The sequence below is a fragment of the Elgaria multicarinata genome, chromosome 2, assembly GCF_023053635.1.
Source record: "Elgaria multicarinata webbii isolate HBS135686 ecotype San Diego chromosome 2, rElgMul1.1.pri, whole genome shotgun sequence".
NCBI classification, from domain to species: domain Eukaryota; kingdom Metazoa; phylum Chordata; class Lepidosauria; order Squamata; family Anguidae; genus Elgaria; species Elgaria multicarinata.
The window spans coordinates 27,300,876-27,316,479 of record NC_086172.1 but is presented as its reverse complement, the minus strand read 5'-3'; the positions used below and the strand labels follow the sequence as shown (position 1 = coordinate 27,316,479).

At 38.4% G+C, this 15,604-nt stretch overlaps 1 protein-coding gene across 4 annotated transcripts in view; it reads right to left on the bottom strand.

Annotated features, from left to right (window-relative positions):
• SATB2 (SATB homeobox 2) overlaps positions 1 to 15,604 on the bottom strand; it is a 207,878-nt gene that overhangs the window by 128,095 nt on the left and 64,179 nt on the right. For all 4 annotated transcript variants that reach the window (XM_063116205.1, XM_063116206.1, XM_063116203.1 and 1 more), the window contains exon 7: positions 8,727 to 9,199. In XM_063116205.1, coding sequence (XP_062972275.1) covers positions 8,727 to 9,199 — 473 coding nt within the window. The remainder of the gene's footprint in view (positions 1 to 8,726; positions 9,200 to 15,604) is intronic.

Sequence of the window (15,604 nt, the reverse complement as noted above, 5' to 3'; positions counted from 1 at the left end):
ACCAACCCACATATCCAGAAAAGTGTGTTCTTCTCATTGTCATATTTTAAAATAACTGTTCCCACTCAAATCCAGATGAGGGGTGGTAGGGAGAAAGACAGTAAAGAAATGAAGGTTCAAAGAAAGGGTGGTACCATGTGCTATTTATTTATTTATTTTATTTTTTGCATGGCTCAAGGCAATTGGTAAGAATCCATGGACTTTAAGAGATAATGTTTTTCACAATTTTCCATTATGATGGCTGACACCTGATTGCACCTATATGTGTAATCATCAAAGGACAAATAAGTGGTCTTTTACCAATAAGCAAGATCTTCAGGTCCATAAATATTCCCATCTTCTGTAAAACAAGCAACTAATCATCCAACTATTGAAATAAATTTGGACAAAACACTTTTTTAAAAAGCACAAAAATATTTAGATGGTAGATTTGCTATCACAACTTTCTGAGCAAGAAGAACAGCAGTTCACTGTGCTTAGTATTTAAATTGTTGCCTGCAACAAAGGGTTGGTCCTTAGTCTGCAACTTTAAGCTCAAATGGGAACTCAAATACTTAAGAGTATGGGGAAAGAGATTGCTTTCATCCTTCTTGCTAAGTGTTATTCAAATTCTCTGCACAACTTAAAGCAGTGCTTATGTATCTACAGATTTCAATCAGTATTTCACTCTTGGGGTATAATGGTGTACCAAATAGACAAACCATTCCTTTGTTGTGACAATAGATATTTGAAGGAATTATTCAGCATTATTTTTGCACATATTTCCAATCCAATTATTCACTCTCACACAAATTTCACTTCTCGTATGATAACTTTCTGTACAAGCCTGTTTTAACTTGATATAGCAGTTTCTGGCACATTTTCAGCTATACTAAAATAGCATGTTTAACAGTCTTGTGTGCAATTGGTGCTAAAGATGAAAGCAGAGGAAGACACAAGATCAGTCTGAAGCTTTCTAAACACAAGAATGTCAAGGACAATGCAAGTGTGACTTATCAAGGGAGAACAGAGCGGCAAGCCTGTATCTTCCCCTCCATTACAATTCTGCTAACATCTAAGTGAAGTTTATATAGCAAGTCTTTAAATGACATCTTATTCACCACCGTTTGCGTTGTGACTTGCTTGCTTGTTTAGAAACTGACCAGAGTTTATTTTAAAATCTTAAGTAACAAACCAAGATTTGTAGAAAGTGAAATTAAATGCTGCAAAAGTTCTTTTCCTGGATGTACGATAGGAAGAGAGGGGAGGATGCAAGCCCAAGGCTTCACTCAGACTATTTCAGCTCATCTAAATAGTGTGAAACCATGGTTTAGCAGGCAAGTGTATTACTATAGTATTGGGCCTCTAATCATAATTTTAAATTTTATTTTTGTGCTGGATGTAATGTAGTCTACACTACAACAATTTATGTACACAATAATAATGTATAAAGGGTGTGATGTAATAACTTTGTTTATTCTTATACGTAATTATACAGTCCCAGGGACAATCTCAGAACCAAATGTATTATATATAAAAGCAAAACAAAAAACAAAAAAAAATGTAAAATACAATAAGATGAATGGCTAGGTTTATTCCTCAGGACTCCTGCACCAGGAATAATACCGATTTCATTCACTTTAAAAAGGCGCCTAACATGATGAACATCCTGTGGTAAACAAGGCCAGCGTCAGGTGCAAGCCCACCCACACCCCGATGAAGCACTCTCCCCAAGACTGCTGCAGTTGATGGCAGCAGCATGGCCATGATCTGGGACAAGTGCCTGTCAGCCATGTGCCATTTTGATGCTTCCACAATGCCTCAGCAGAGTATCACTCCAAGACACTGTAGGAATGTCAACATAGCAACATCCTGCCCACCTGTCATGTCTACTTCATAAATCCAAGCCAAGTTATGGGGAGTTCAGTAAAAAGCTGAAATAGTGAAGTATCCAGAGGGTACTTTTGGGGGATAGTGATTATATCACTTCTCTGAAATGTCATAAACAAGTAATGAGATCAAAGCTCACCACATATTTCAAATAACTATTTACTATTTATTTGTTTATTTTAAAAAGTCACACCCCGCCTTTTGAGCAAATTATTTCCCAAGGCAACCTGTTTTAGATTAATACAAATAACTATCCAGTAGCCCTTGTTTCTCTGTGATTTATTTAGAGAGAGAAATGATCCCTTCCTTCAATTTTACAACTCCCAGAACTTCTTACAGACAAGAATCATCACATACAATGACATTTTAGGATGCTTTTAGTATGTTTTTAGAAAGTTTTAACAACGTATATTGTGTTTTAATTAATATTTTATGTATTTTATACTTGTTGTTGTTCCCTGCCTCGATCAGGATGGAGAGGCAGGTTGGAAATAAATTTATTATTATTATTATTATTATTATTATTATTAAGTATTACTACAATCATAAAGGCAGAATACAAGAGCTGTAGCATTCAAAGCGATCTAACAAACATTAAAAAAGTCCTGAATTAAAAAGAGAAGGAGATCTTTACCAGGTTCCAAAAACCCATAAGATTTGGAGCCAGGTAAAACCTCCCCAGGAAAAGCATTCAACAGACTGGATGCCACAACTAAGAAGACCCTTTGGGCAGATTCATGGGGGAGTAGGCAAGTCCTTTAGATTCAATTAGTGGCAAGGTAATTCTCTTACCTTGCCTGGAGTAAAAGGGGTGGGACCACTGTAGGTAAACACACACACACACACACACACACACACACCAGGTCCCTAGGACTTGATCTAACATCATCTCAGAATTCATTTTGACATCTCCATACACGTGTGTATGTGTGTCAGCAATTTGTTCCAATGGATTTAGCCTAGTTTGGATCAAGGCTTCCTCTACTTCATTTAACAGATTTACTCAGATAGAAGATCTCAAGGGAGAAATAACGTTAGTAAAAGGGGGTTTTCAGCCTCTGAGTATGTAGGTCATTGGACTTTAAAATAAATTAGAGAATAGTTTATCTATTAAACAAGCCCTAAAGTACATATTTTATGAAGCTGGACTTAATTGCAGGTTAATGTACAACACGTCAGCATACTGTATAAGGATTACTAGGGCATCTTTTAGTGATTAATAAAAACTATTATCTAGTTTATCTGAAGGTAAAACTGCATACTGAATACTTGTTAGAAATATCAGCAGGGTCAATAAGCCTTGGCCTCTTACCTTTCAACTTTCTCTCTGAATAAGTTTATTCATTCCCATGGCATTAGCTTCCATATTTATTCAGTTAGTTCCCCAGCCTATTCTTCTTCTACATTTCCTCTCCATCTTTGTAATCGTTTATCTTCAGACATTATGCCCTGATATCCTACATTCTACGTTCCCAAACAAAATTGGCAACTCAGTCTGTTCCTGTAAACCCCGCCCTCTTGAGATACTATTTCCGCAAACTCCCCTGCAGCCTGGGCATCCAACCTCCATCCAGTAAATATGACCCAAACTTGTCAAGTCTTCATCAGCACTCTAATCCTGTATTTAACCCTCTCAAGCCAGTGGGGATCTTTGTGGGCCCCAGCAGGTGTTTGAAATATCTGTAAAACTGCACATATATGGAGATCAGTTGTGGTAGTTCATCTCCTTCCCTCTAAACCTTTAATTTTAAAAGTGTATGTTTAACTTACATGATCCAATTTACTAACACTATCAAACTATCAAAACACCTTAACTAATTTCAGTCCATTCTATCCCCAGCAACATCTGTAACTAGGATAGAAAATAACATAGCATTTTGTCTATATCATAAATTTTATTTTCTGTGGTTATACCACCAACTGCACTGGATTATATATAGTTTTCTGGTTTTGTAACAGCAAAAATCTGTGCATTCTTGTGCATAGAACAACAACAACAACACATTATAAAGCACTACAGGGATCCATCCATTTGGACCCCAGAAACAAATGTTACCCTAGGGGGTTAATTCTGCTACAAGCCAGCTTTATCATATCACTCTCATAAGTGTAAACTTGCAACACTGATTTCTCATCTGTAATGTCTATTAGCCTATTAGGCTAATAGGGTACATACATTGGACCCTTCTGTTATTTACTATGAGTCCAGTATTTCACTGATGCATTTTAAGTTTCTGTTTTACTTTCTCTTCTGTTTTCTCCTTGAGGGCATGTTAACACTGTGGGGTCCAGTGTACTTCAGCAGCTATTGTAGACTGTTGCTTTTGGAAAGTGATACTGATAAAATCTTCTCTTTTATGTTAAACTGGAAGCATTTTAAAATCAAACTTTTACAGCACAATTGTATACACATCTAGTTCCACTGAGTTCAAAGGAGCTTACTTTCATCAGATCAGTGAGTATAGGATTACACCCTAACTTTATTTTCAGTTAGGGCTTTAAAGAGCTCCATTGGCTCTTAACAGCAGATTGATACTGTCAACTTTTAAAAAAATCTGTGTGACTGTTAAACTACTATGGCAATGAGGAAAAAGTCACACAAGAAAAAGAAAGGAAAAGTGCCTATTTCTCTAATTCTAATTGTACACCAGTTCCAATTTTGTACTCTACATACTACAATTTTTAGTTTTCATCTAGAATCTTTTGACCCTAGGAATAGCTTTGTATTTCTATGTTTTTAACTGCAGGCTTGGCTACTATCATTATAGCTTTAACATCCTTGCTAAAATACAGCAATTTATTCAGTAACAGTAGTAGAAAATCTACAAAACCAATATTACTGCTGACCTCTTGCTCAAGTTCAAAATATGTCACTGTGTCAATACTATCTACATTTATTATACTGGGCTTTATATACACACACAACAGGTTATGATCCCAGAGGGATGAAATGCTTTTCCAAATTAAAAGCAGCATTTTAAAAAGGAAATACTCATGCATTCCACTATAATTTTTATTTGATATCCTCAAGGCTAACCCGAAAAATGCAGTCATGTTGATTTAAAGTGAATGTTTTTGCTGGCTGTAGACATCTTATAAATTTAATAGCAGAAAGGAAGTAATGAAAGTATGCTGCAACGTTAATTAGTTCCCACATAACATGGCATTTCCAATATGGCAGTGCCAAAGAAAATCATTAATCCAATGGAACAGACAACTGGCCTATGCTTGTGTAAGGAGCAGTCTTCTAGGAGATAAAAGGATAGAAGATATTGCCATCCTTGTTATTCTCCTGGCTTAATTTTACAATGTTTTTAGATTCAAGAATGGAGCTGAGATATGCTGTTCTGTACAACTGGAACTGCTATCATGTATATTTATTCATGCATGCGCACATACAAACATACAACTATTGGTATAAGCACATACATGATGTATTTATTCTGAGATAAAACATTTTAGAGTAAGAGAGATATTTTCCAATAATAATAATAATAATAATAATAATAATAATAATAATAATAATAATAGCAGCATTTACATAATGCACTGCAAGCATTCAAAGTGTTTCATTACCTCAGACTGGAACTACACATTACATGCATGAACAAACTTCAAACTGTTTCATAGTTTGAAGGCCCTCCCTGCTATTCCTTCTTTCAAAGCTGCCTTTCCGTAGGAAAAGCAACCATTGGAGTTTTGTTGCAAGTTTGTTCATAGACATACTTAGTCCCTGTCAGGATCGGTACTATTGCTGAGTGCTTACAGGACCCAAGTCCGTGTTCAAAGGGCTGCTCTGCTGCAGAGTGCTGGCAGAACTCAGGCCCTGGCCAGCAGCAGTTCATGGTGGGTTAATTCAGAGCAGCTGGGAGCAGCTAGAGTCAGAGCTATTAAAGACCAGCATTGTGGCTCCAGCTTTTGTCCCAGCAATTCTGTTTCTGTGGGGCTTGGCTCCTGTTCCCGTGTGCCTTGTTTCCTGCTGACCTCAGAGTGCTCTCTGGACTATGCTACTGCTCTTGCCTCTGCCCTGCCTTGTTTGTTCCTGATCTCGAACTGCTCTCTGGAATACGCTACTGCTCTTGTCTCTGCCCTGCCCTGCTTGTTTGGACCCTAGACCACGCCCTTGCTTCTGGCCCTGTCTGGACTCAGGTTGGACCTTGCTTTTGAACCCTTGTTTGACCCTGGACTAGCTACTACTGCTGGCCCTGTTGACTCTGGTCTCTGCCACCGTGTTGCCCCCAGAACCTAGCCCCTGCCTCTTGCTCCTGCCATGTTGTGGTTGTACAAGTAAACTGGTCTATCCCAGACAGCTTGTGTGTGTTAGTCTCTGTGCACCTTTGCTCTCCTGGGTCCCGGCACCCAGTCTGCGCTCCCAGCCACCCATGCCCCAGACTGTTGCAGTCCCTTCCTAAGCTGTCAGCTCTAGAGTGGCCCCCAAACTTCACCCATGGATAGTGTTCCAGACAAATTTTAACTCCCACAACCATCTCCTTATATAAGAATGCAGTAGTGTAAGTCTTATTACCACAGATCTACCAGACCCATTTGGCTCACTTTTTGTTTTATATTGAAGCTTGAGCAGTGTAGATGTGCAGGAAATTTTGCAAAAGTTCAAAGCTCAAGCTTTGGGCAGATTGGGAAGGAAGAAAGGAGAAGGTTAATGCAAGGGAAGGCAAATACATATGCTCCACACTGTGCACATGACATAGTGTGTGTGTAGGCATGTGTAATAATGCTTACTCCTATGAGCTCTTAAGAATGCTTGGCCAATGAAAGGACAGGTAATGAATGTTGGGGAAGGGGCTGCAGAAAAGTTAGTTTGTGATAGTTGGAGGAAGAGAAGCTAAGGAGAAAGAGCTGAAGGGACACCAGAAGGAGAAAAGAGAGAAAAACACTTACATCACATGTTTTTTACTTCAAACTGCAAGAAATGGTAAATGATCTTTTTAAAAAGAACATTCCCCCCGCACCTTTGCTGGTTTATTGTAATACATTTATTTTAAAAGTGTAAATTTGATCCAGTCACAAGGGAAATGGGCAAATATATTTTTGTCCAATCATTCTCAGACTGTATACCACCCCATGGGCAAAGCACTCGACTGTATACCACCCCATAGGCAAAGCACTCGACAGTTTACAAAAAATTAAAACATTAAAAATGCTATACAAACTTTTGCAACAATTAAAACCTACAACAGACAGTATACACAAAGACAATATACATTTAAAAACAACTTAGAAACCCACAGGGGGATCTGAACAGGAGAAACAGAAGGCAAGCAAAGGGTTCCACACCTCTTCCCCTACTGGTTTTCTTTTCCAAATTGCCCCCTCCCAAACTTGGTTTTCCCTATCAGGTTTTTCTTAGACAAATATGTGTGTATCACATATAGTTAGACCCTGCACTATAGCTCAAACTACATGTTACAAGATTTCTGTGGTTCTTTCTTCAGTGTTTCTTTATGAAAGCGGTCCAGATAGACTATTATAAGTGGAGGAAGGGCAGGAGGGGAGAGGCTGATTAATTATTTTCGTTGGTCCCTTCCCCCAGTTCAAAAATCACCCTCCCCCAAATTATTTTTCCACCTGCAAGTGGAAAAATATGGGAAGGGTGATTTCGGAACGGAGGGGAAAGTATTAAGCAGTCTCTCTTGGCACACCCCACCTCTACCTATATAGCCTGGCTAGGCAAAGAAACACAGAACTCCGTATCTCATGTAGTTTCAACCTATGTGGGAAGTGTTTGATGAACTAACTATTTTTGAGAATAAGCAGCCACAACGTTCTGCTTACAGTATGTTCATTTGGAAATGAAGCATTGTAAAATTAGCACAGATATCTCAGATTTAGATTTTTTGGGATTCCCCCTCCCAAAGCTGTAGACACTCCTGTGACTTCTGGAGGGGGACTCTTTGCAGCCACTGAGGAAAGAACCATGTCACCTGCTTTCCAAGGTCGCAAAAGCAGTGGATGACCTCACAGAGGTAAAAAGGGGGGCATTCTGGTGGGTGGGGAGGAGAAGAGAGGCTGGGATCCATTCTATCCTCTGGCCTCTCCAGCCCCAGCCCCAGCAACATGACTGAGCCTATCTAAAGAAAACAAATTAAAAAGGAGAACACAGAGGCAAAAGTTGCCTGTAGTGCTCCTCCCACTCTGCTGGCAGCAGCCTGGCACATCACAGGATATTTGGAAGCCTCCAAGATCAGAGGCTTCCATCTAGCAAGTAGAAACACCATAGGATTGTGCTCTTACAGATTTAAAATGGCAAGGAGAGAATGAAAACACACAGCATGAAGTGATTCAGATTGAAGACTAGACCTGTCCTTTATTCCTTAACCATACTAAGAACCAGACAGACAAGGGAACTAGATCAGAAAGAGATTGTTTGGTATAATCCCTCTTTCTCCATGTTAGTGAGGGGAGATGGAGAAAAGAAATCTAGATATTATCTTCCTTCTTCCTGCTGATCATCTGGATCAGGTTACAAGCATATATTCCAAATTACTCTTTTATAATGTTTATTAAAATGTGTCAAAACTAGATTACAAGAAGCGAAGGTATTATTTCCCAGATGTGCTTCTCATAGAGCAATAGCTCAGAACTTTGCTAAAATGAAATTTTATTCCAGTATTAGAAGGGAAATAAGGAATTGGAATAAAGTAAGTAAAACTAGTGCCTCAGTATTCTTTTTTTCCTCCCTCCTCCCAATCTCTTTTCCTTTCGTATCATCCCTTTTAGATGAGGTTAGAGTAAAGACTGTCTTATTATCGATTTTTGTAAGCTGCTTTGAGACTCTCTTTTAGCTGAAGAGTGGGGCAAAATGCTTCAAAATAAATAAATAAATAAATAAACGATACCTGGGTGCGATTGAAAGCCACTCTTGCAAAAACCGCTTGGGATACACTGGCCCTCTTCAACTCATCCCTGACTTGCTGGTAGATATCTGGAGAGACTTCCACTGATGAGTTTGTTGGCTCTGGTTTGACCGTTCTAGGGATGGGTGGATGATTTAGAAACTGTTGGTTAATCGCCTGTGGGTGTTGATGAGCCAGTAGTCGGCTTACTGCAATCTGCTGGTTTATCAAGTGGGCCATTGCTATCTGCTGCCTGACAAGTTGTGGGCTGAGTTGGGGTGTAAGAAGACCAGGGCTCATGATTGGCTGCAGAGTTGGCACTTGATTTCTGATCGGAGTACTATGGTGTATTTGACCATGAGGAGACTGTTCATTTGTTTTGCCCAAGGTTGCCAGCTGGGTGATATTTGGTAAGTGCATGGGACGTTGACCAAGAACACAATATTCTGACAGGTTGTCTCTTTCAACTCGTTCCACTGTTAAAATAAATAAAATAACATTAAGTATATCGTAATTTCAGTCGAACATACAGCAGGATTTTTAAATAAACAGATAGAACCTGTAATGCTTTGAGTTGAATGCCAAGTCAGCTAATACCACAATACTCTACAGTGAAGTAAAATTAGTAAATGCTATATGTAGTAAAGTTTAAATGAAAAAGATATAAGCCACAAAATATTAAAATACTAGATTTCAAGAGGTAGTGTTTCAATCTCCCAACCAAGCACGGACAATTGTATTATTATTTTATTGCTGCAATGGCAAACTTAAAGACTGAGCTTCCAAACAGCTGCACCCCCAACTAAGATAGTTGTATGAAACAAGACTGTCCTGATGACGAGTTGTTTGCCGAAAATCAGATGCGGGGCCCAAGTTGGGGCTTGAGGACCCACTTCCTGTCTATAAAAAGGCAGAGATGGGGAAAGATAGCTCTAGCTACACTGTGCTAAGGCAACTGGAATCATATTGGATGGCTCGCATGTATTATTTGTATGTGCTTGAGCATGTACGTTCAGTCCTACAGATTTGCATCCATACAATCACCTTAACCATCCACAGCAGTATCTTTTGGGCAGCAGATGTATGGGGAACTTCTGCCCCCTTGCTTTCCCATTTGTTGTTGTTACTTTTATTATCTCTTACATTTATTCACAGCTTCTTAGCAACTTCTTGAAGCGGTTCACAGTATTAAAACTATACAAAATACAAAATACAAAAAAATACACAAGTAAAACAAATCACAACCAATTAATAACTGAAACCAGTTCACCAAATCTTTAATATCTTTGAACTAGGGTGTTCTTTCTCCCATGCAAATATGTTAGGGTGCCTTCTGCGCACCACAGAAACAGATTCTTGTTTCAAAATGAAGTGTGGAACACATGCCCTGTTGTCTCAACCCACTTTGAGTAATACATGTTGAGTAAGGATTCAAAAGGGCAAGGGGTTCCCATATCTTAACTCCTGCTAATGTGTAACATCCGAAGCAGCTCTAAAAACCTTCTAAATGTTTTAGTGAAATTATAGCAACTCAGTTTTGACGTGGTAAGTTGTGAACAGTGAGATTTCCTTTAGAGGGTTGGTTGTGTAAAAAAAAAAATCTATAAAAATTACTATAAAATCATACACCTGATATTTTGTTTTCTTTCAACAAATAACGTTAGGGTAAAAAATTATGCCTACATTTATGCAGCTGTAAAATCAAAAAATGTTTGCTCCAATATAAGGATTGACATTTTTTTACTAATTACTTTTTAAGAATTTTAAAAATAGGTGCCCAAATCTGTTAATTAATGCAGCCAAATATAGTTGAAAGTTTGCAAAACCTAAAATACATTTCTAGGTTGAAGCTATTCTTGCCAAGTTTCCACACAGACCCAGTTTTTGAGTTAAGTTATATAGCCCAATAAAAATAAAGTTTTAAAATGGAAATGTTGCTAGGCCATTAACCTTTTCATTGCTAGCTGGTATAGCAATGACGCACATACTATCTGGCTAGTGTTCACTACAATGCATTTCCCCTTATTATAAGGGGCCTTTTTGTACCCCTGCACCAGAAACACACTTGTAGTTATTTTTAAAGACTTCCATTTTAAATCTTCCCCAGTAAGAGCTGTCAGTATTCTGCATGGAAAATGTCGTTACCCAATACTTTTTTCAATCCGTTGGCAGACTATGTCACTTTCTAACAATGCAGCCCAGGTCATATTTCACGTTGTTATTATCTCATGTATTTTAAACCAGTGGCTTTTGTGGAACCATATTAAAAAGCTAACATTAAGATTGCCATTAGAGCATCTTTGATTTGCCATTTTACCACAAAAAATAGTTATATGCACTGATATGACATGTAGCAGCTTTTAATATGGCATATCTTCGGCATTAACACAGGTGTAGACAGAGGAATATATCTGCGCCTTCGGAAAGTTGATGCCATATGCCCATGGCCACTGAAAGAAAAACTGTTTATAAAGTCACAATGCCACTACCAACCTCAAGGAGGCAGTTCTGCTGTAGTCTACTCCAGTGGGTATGTTGTTACATAGACTACATAATTATCAGCCTCGACTTTGCAGAACCGCTCTAGAGCCTGGGAGGTGCTTTTCATGTGGTAACATTGGAAAACTGTGATTATTTTAATTACTTATTTCTTTTAATCACAACCCACTTAACCCAATTATGAGCAAGGGGGTAATTTTAGGAATCTCATTTCCAGTCAACATTTAACTTTATGTTTACCCCAACCATCCATCAATGCTATTTACTGTCTGGTCTCAGGCCAAGAAAACTGTATTCGCACATCTGTGATTTGTGAGGCCAAAGGGACAGTTCCACCATAACACTTGGCAGCCATGGGATGACTCCTCAAGTGGTCTCCTGTAACTACATACAAGTGGGGAGGGGGGGAGTCACACAACTGGGACACCATCCACTATGCCTGCTAAAGAACCAACAAACCTTGCTACCCAAAGCCCATCTGTAGAGCACTGGAGCTTCTATAGCAAGTTCTACTCAGGGCCCATTCAAACACCTTTTAACATGAATCTAGTCATACGAAACTGACCCAGACGACTTCCTGTGGCAGCAAAATGATGTGCATTTTTGATTAAAGTTAGCCAGATAGTTTGTTGATAATCGAAGTATTAAGGAACTAAATAATTTACACAGCTTAAAACCACAGATTCCCCCCCCCCCCCCGGCAAACTACATATCTTTTTTTAAAAGCTGAACACAATACATGTTATAGTACTGAGCTAAGTTGGTGGGCAGTGACGAAAACTCATTTCTAGAGCAATAAAAATAACATTTGAAAACTATTTCTGATATTTAGCAAGCATCTGTAAATATGTTGACAGACATATCATATGTACCCTATGTTGCAGGCAATATCTGGGCACACTGGAAAATGCTATGATAGAAAATTTCCATCTATTTCAGGAAATGCATTTTCAAAGATGAATACTGCAGTCAAATAGGTAAAATGTGTAACTACTGAAAAGTCAAGGTAAACCCAACGTCCAAAAATTAACACACCCTTTAAGGCACAATCCCATGCATGTTTAAACAGAAAAAGTCCTTACAACTCCCAGCCAGGGCCGGCACTACCATTAGGCGGACTAAGCAGCTGACTAGGGCACAGACCTCAGAGGGGCACAGTACTGGCTTTAAGGGTCACAGTTTTATACAAATTAGCTGTTTAAAGAAAAAACATAAGATTAAGTTTTGTGCTTTTCATTTTTTCTACAAAACATCTGTTCTTAAAAATCTAAGTTGGCAAAAATAAATTGTGTGTGTGTGTGTGTGCAAGTAGCTCACCTTGCCTAGGGCGCAAAATAGTCCGGCACCGGCCCTGCTCCCAGCATACCCCAGCCAGTGCTACTTGATGGGGAATGCTGAGAGTTGTAGGACATTTTTCTGTCTAGACATGCATCAGATTATGACCTTAGTAGTTTTATTTTAGACTGCCATATGATAAGATTTGGGGGGGAGGGGCTGTTTACTGATCCATTCATTAATCAAATCAAAATTTAGTATTACAAATATTATACGCTTACTGCACAATCAACAGTGGGATTTCCATTTAGATACCAAGATTTGTTTATAATCTCTGAAATTTTATGGGTGTAGAAGGTGTTAGTGTAATTCCGAACAAATGAGATTCAAACTCTGGAACATGCATGCCAAAACATCTCCTCTACACTGGAAAAGTATAGAAAATAATCACATTAACATTAATCTGCTCAGCTCAACCTATCATATAATGTTGTCATTTCTACCACATATATTTAGCCACTTAGGCTGTACACATTTACCTAGGAGTAAATTCCATTGAACTCAAAGGGGCTTACTTCTGAGTAGACATTTATAAGAATGCATTAATTGCCAATCAAAACCACTGCCTAATGAAGAAAATTACTGTTTTGCTTCTGTATAAATGTATAAATAAGAGCTTTTTTTTTTCCTGAATTGTACCCATCCTATGCTGTCATGGATAATAGTCATACATGGAGAATTATACTAGCAGGCAGAAAAGAATTGCATCCATCGTATAAGCTACTTCCAAAGCCAATGTGAACATTGACTATTGACTAAAGAAGCATTCACATGTGAAGCTTCAATTAGCACGTACTAAAATTGGTCTATAATGTGAATGAAAAACCATCATGAGGAAGTTTATACATTCAGTTTCTCCTGTGCTTTCTGTCTCACATTAACAGTGCACAAATAAGGGAACAGAGCTCAAAGGGAGTAAAAATATTGTTGGCGTGGTTAGTAGTAGTAGTAGAATTTATTGAGCAACTAAAATTAAATAGTAGTAATAATAATAATAATAATAGGAAGGAGGAGGAGGAGGAGAACAACCACCAGCAGTAACTCTCCTTGCAAGCTTACAATATAGAAGGTAAAAGCAAAGAAAGGAAGGTTAAGGGTGAAGACTCAGGTTAGGGTTAGGGTTGAGGAGGCATAGCTCCGTAGAGAGGAACCAGGACCATGGAAGAGCCTACCAGGGCCAGAGAGAATGAGTGTGCCACCAGGACACCTTGCAGTCAGACTTTTAGTGGTTAGGGTTATATCTCCGTAGAACATTAAGGTTAGGGTGAAGACTCAGGTTAGGGTTAGGGTTGAGGAGGCATAGCTCCGTAGAGAGGAACCAGGACCATGGAAGAGCCTAGCAGGGCCAGAGACATGGAATGGGCCCTGAGGACACCTTGTAAAGGAGCAAGTAAATCCACTATACTGCACGAATTTTCTCACTGACTTTAATGAACGACTGCACCCAAACATATTTTTAGAAACCTATATGAAGGTACACATGCAGTTAACCAACCTCCAAAAAATTAAATGTGACTGACATAAAGACAGGCTGCCATGAGCTAAAGTGAAAACTTTAAAAGGTTTCAAGCCTAAATAGTTCTGCTGCATTTGTAATGGGTTCTACAAACTATACACTGAGCATGTTTATTTCAAGTCCTCCTTGCATATAGCTTTTACATCTGTTGCTAATGATATCAAATTATTGATTGTTCAGTTTCTTATATTTGTTTAAATGTTAAGTATACGTTCTGCAACCTAATGCTTTTCTTCTTCGAGAAGGTTTTTAAATTTTTTGCTGTGCATTAGTCATATTTACTTTGATCTTCCAGTATGTATAATTATTTTACTGTTTGTTTATTTCAATAGAGTGGGAGGGGGGAAAGGTTGACCAAAGAGATCTATATGTGGCAACTTGTAACAGAATCACATAGCTTATGTTTAGGAAATCATGGTTTTGATTAAGAAGGAACCAGTTAGTTCCCACTGCTTTATTAAACGAGACATTAGTGGATAAATAAGAAACACATTTCACACAGCAGATTATGTTCAACTGCAATGCCAATAAAATAATTTTGAAACCATCCTCTACTTTCTATTTGCAATAGTAAATTAGGAAAAAAATGCTTTTAGTTTCAAATAGCCAAAGCTTTAGAGTTTAGGTGCATGTGTTACTCCCACTGACATCACTAGCTGCCTCAGCTGGATTGACCCTGAATTCTTCCTAATCTTGCTGACCAGATTCACAAAACCTCTACCCTCTTTTTTAAACATGAAGGAATGCTTTGAGACTGAAGTTTACAAACAATCACTGATCTCACATATGAAATAAATTCTCATTTATAAACATTAGGTTATGAAGTGGAAATGAAAATCATAAGAAATTGAGAAAATATGGAATTAAAAGTACGAAAATCATCCCTTCGAGATGGTTTTAGATGACAATAATAAAGTTCTGAATCTGTTTATATTTCATGCACAACTATACCTGTGGTGGTGGGGTTTTTTTCATTGTTGTTTTCCCTCCCACTTGTTTAGCTGATGAATCAACACCACTTGAACCATTTTAGAGCAGCTTGTGTTTACTTCACACATACCTTAACCTTACCTTCCTCCTCAAGCATACACATACACACGCATACACACTTTTGAACAGCTATGAACAGGCTGAATCTATTTAACAGCACACACACGGGTATCCAGAAAACTCTTCGGGTGTAGATCCTTGACCTCTCGATTGCAATCAAGGTCTCATTCTGCTTTTACTGCATTCTACACTTTAACTGTAAATTTACTAACTCAAAAAAGAGGGCAGGGAGAAAGCTTTAAAAACGGAATGCTAAGAAAGGAAGAAAGTGGAAGCACATAATATGCTAGAAATACTTGGTGGTTGCAATGGCATCTCTGAGAACACCACAGGAAAGGCTTTCTAGTACATTTGAAGGTGCTCTTACACCACAATCCAATGCAATAGGAAAACCGTCCCCTTTCCTCTTACAAGTAGAAGTGATTCACATAACGGCCTTGAAGCTGTACTTTGATTCTCTTTAAGCTGAGTGCATATATAA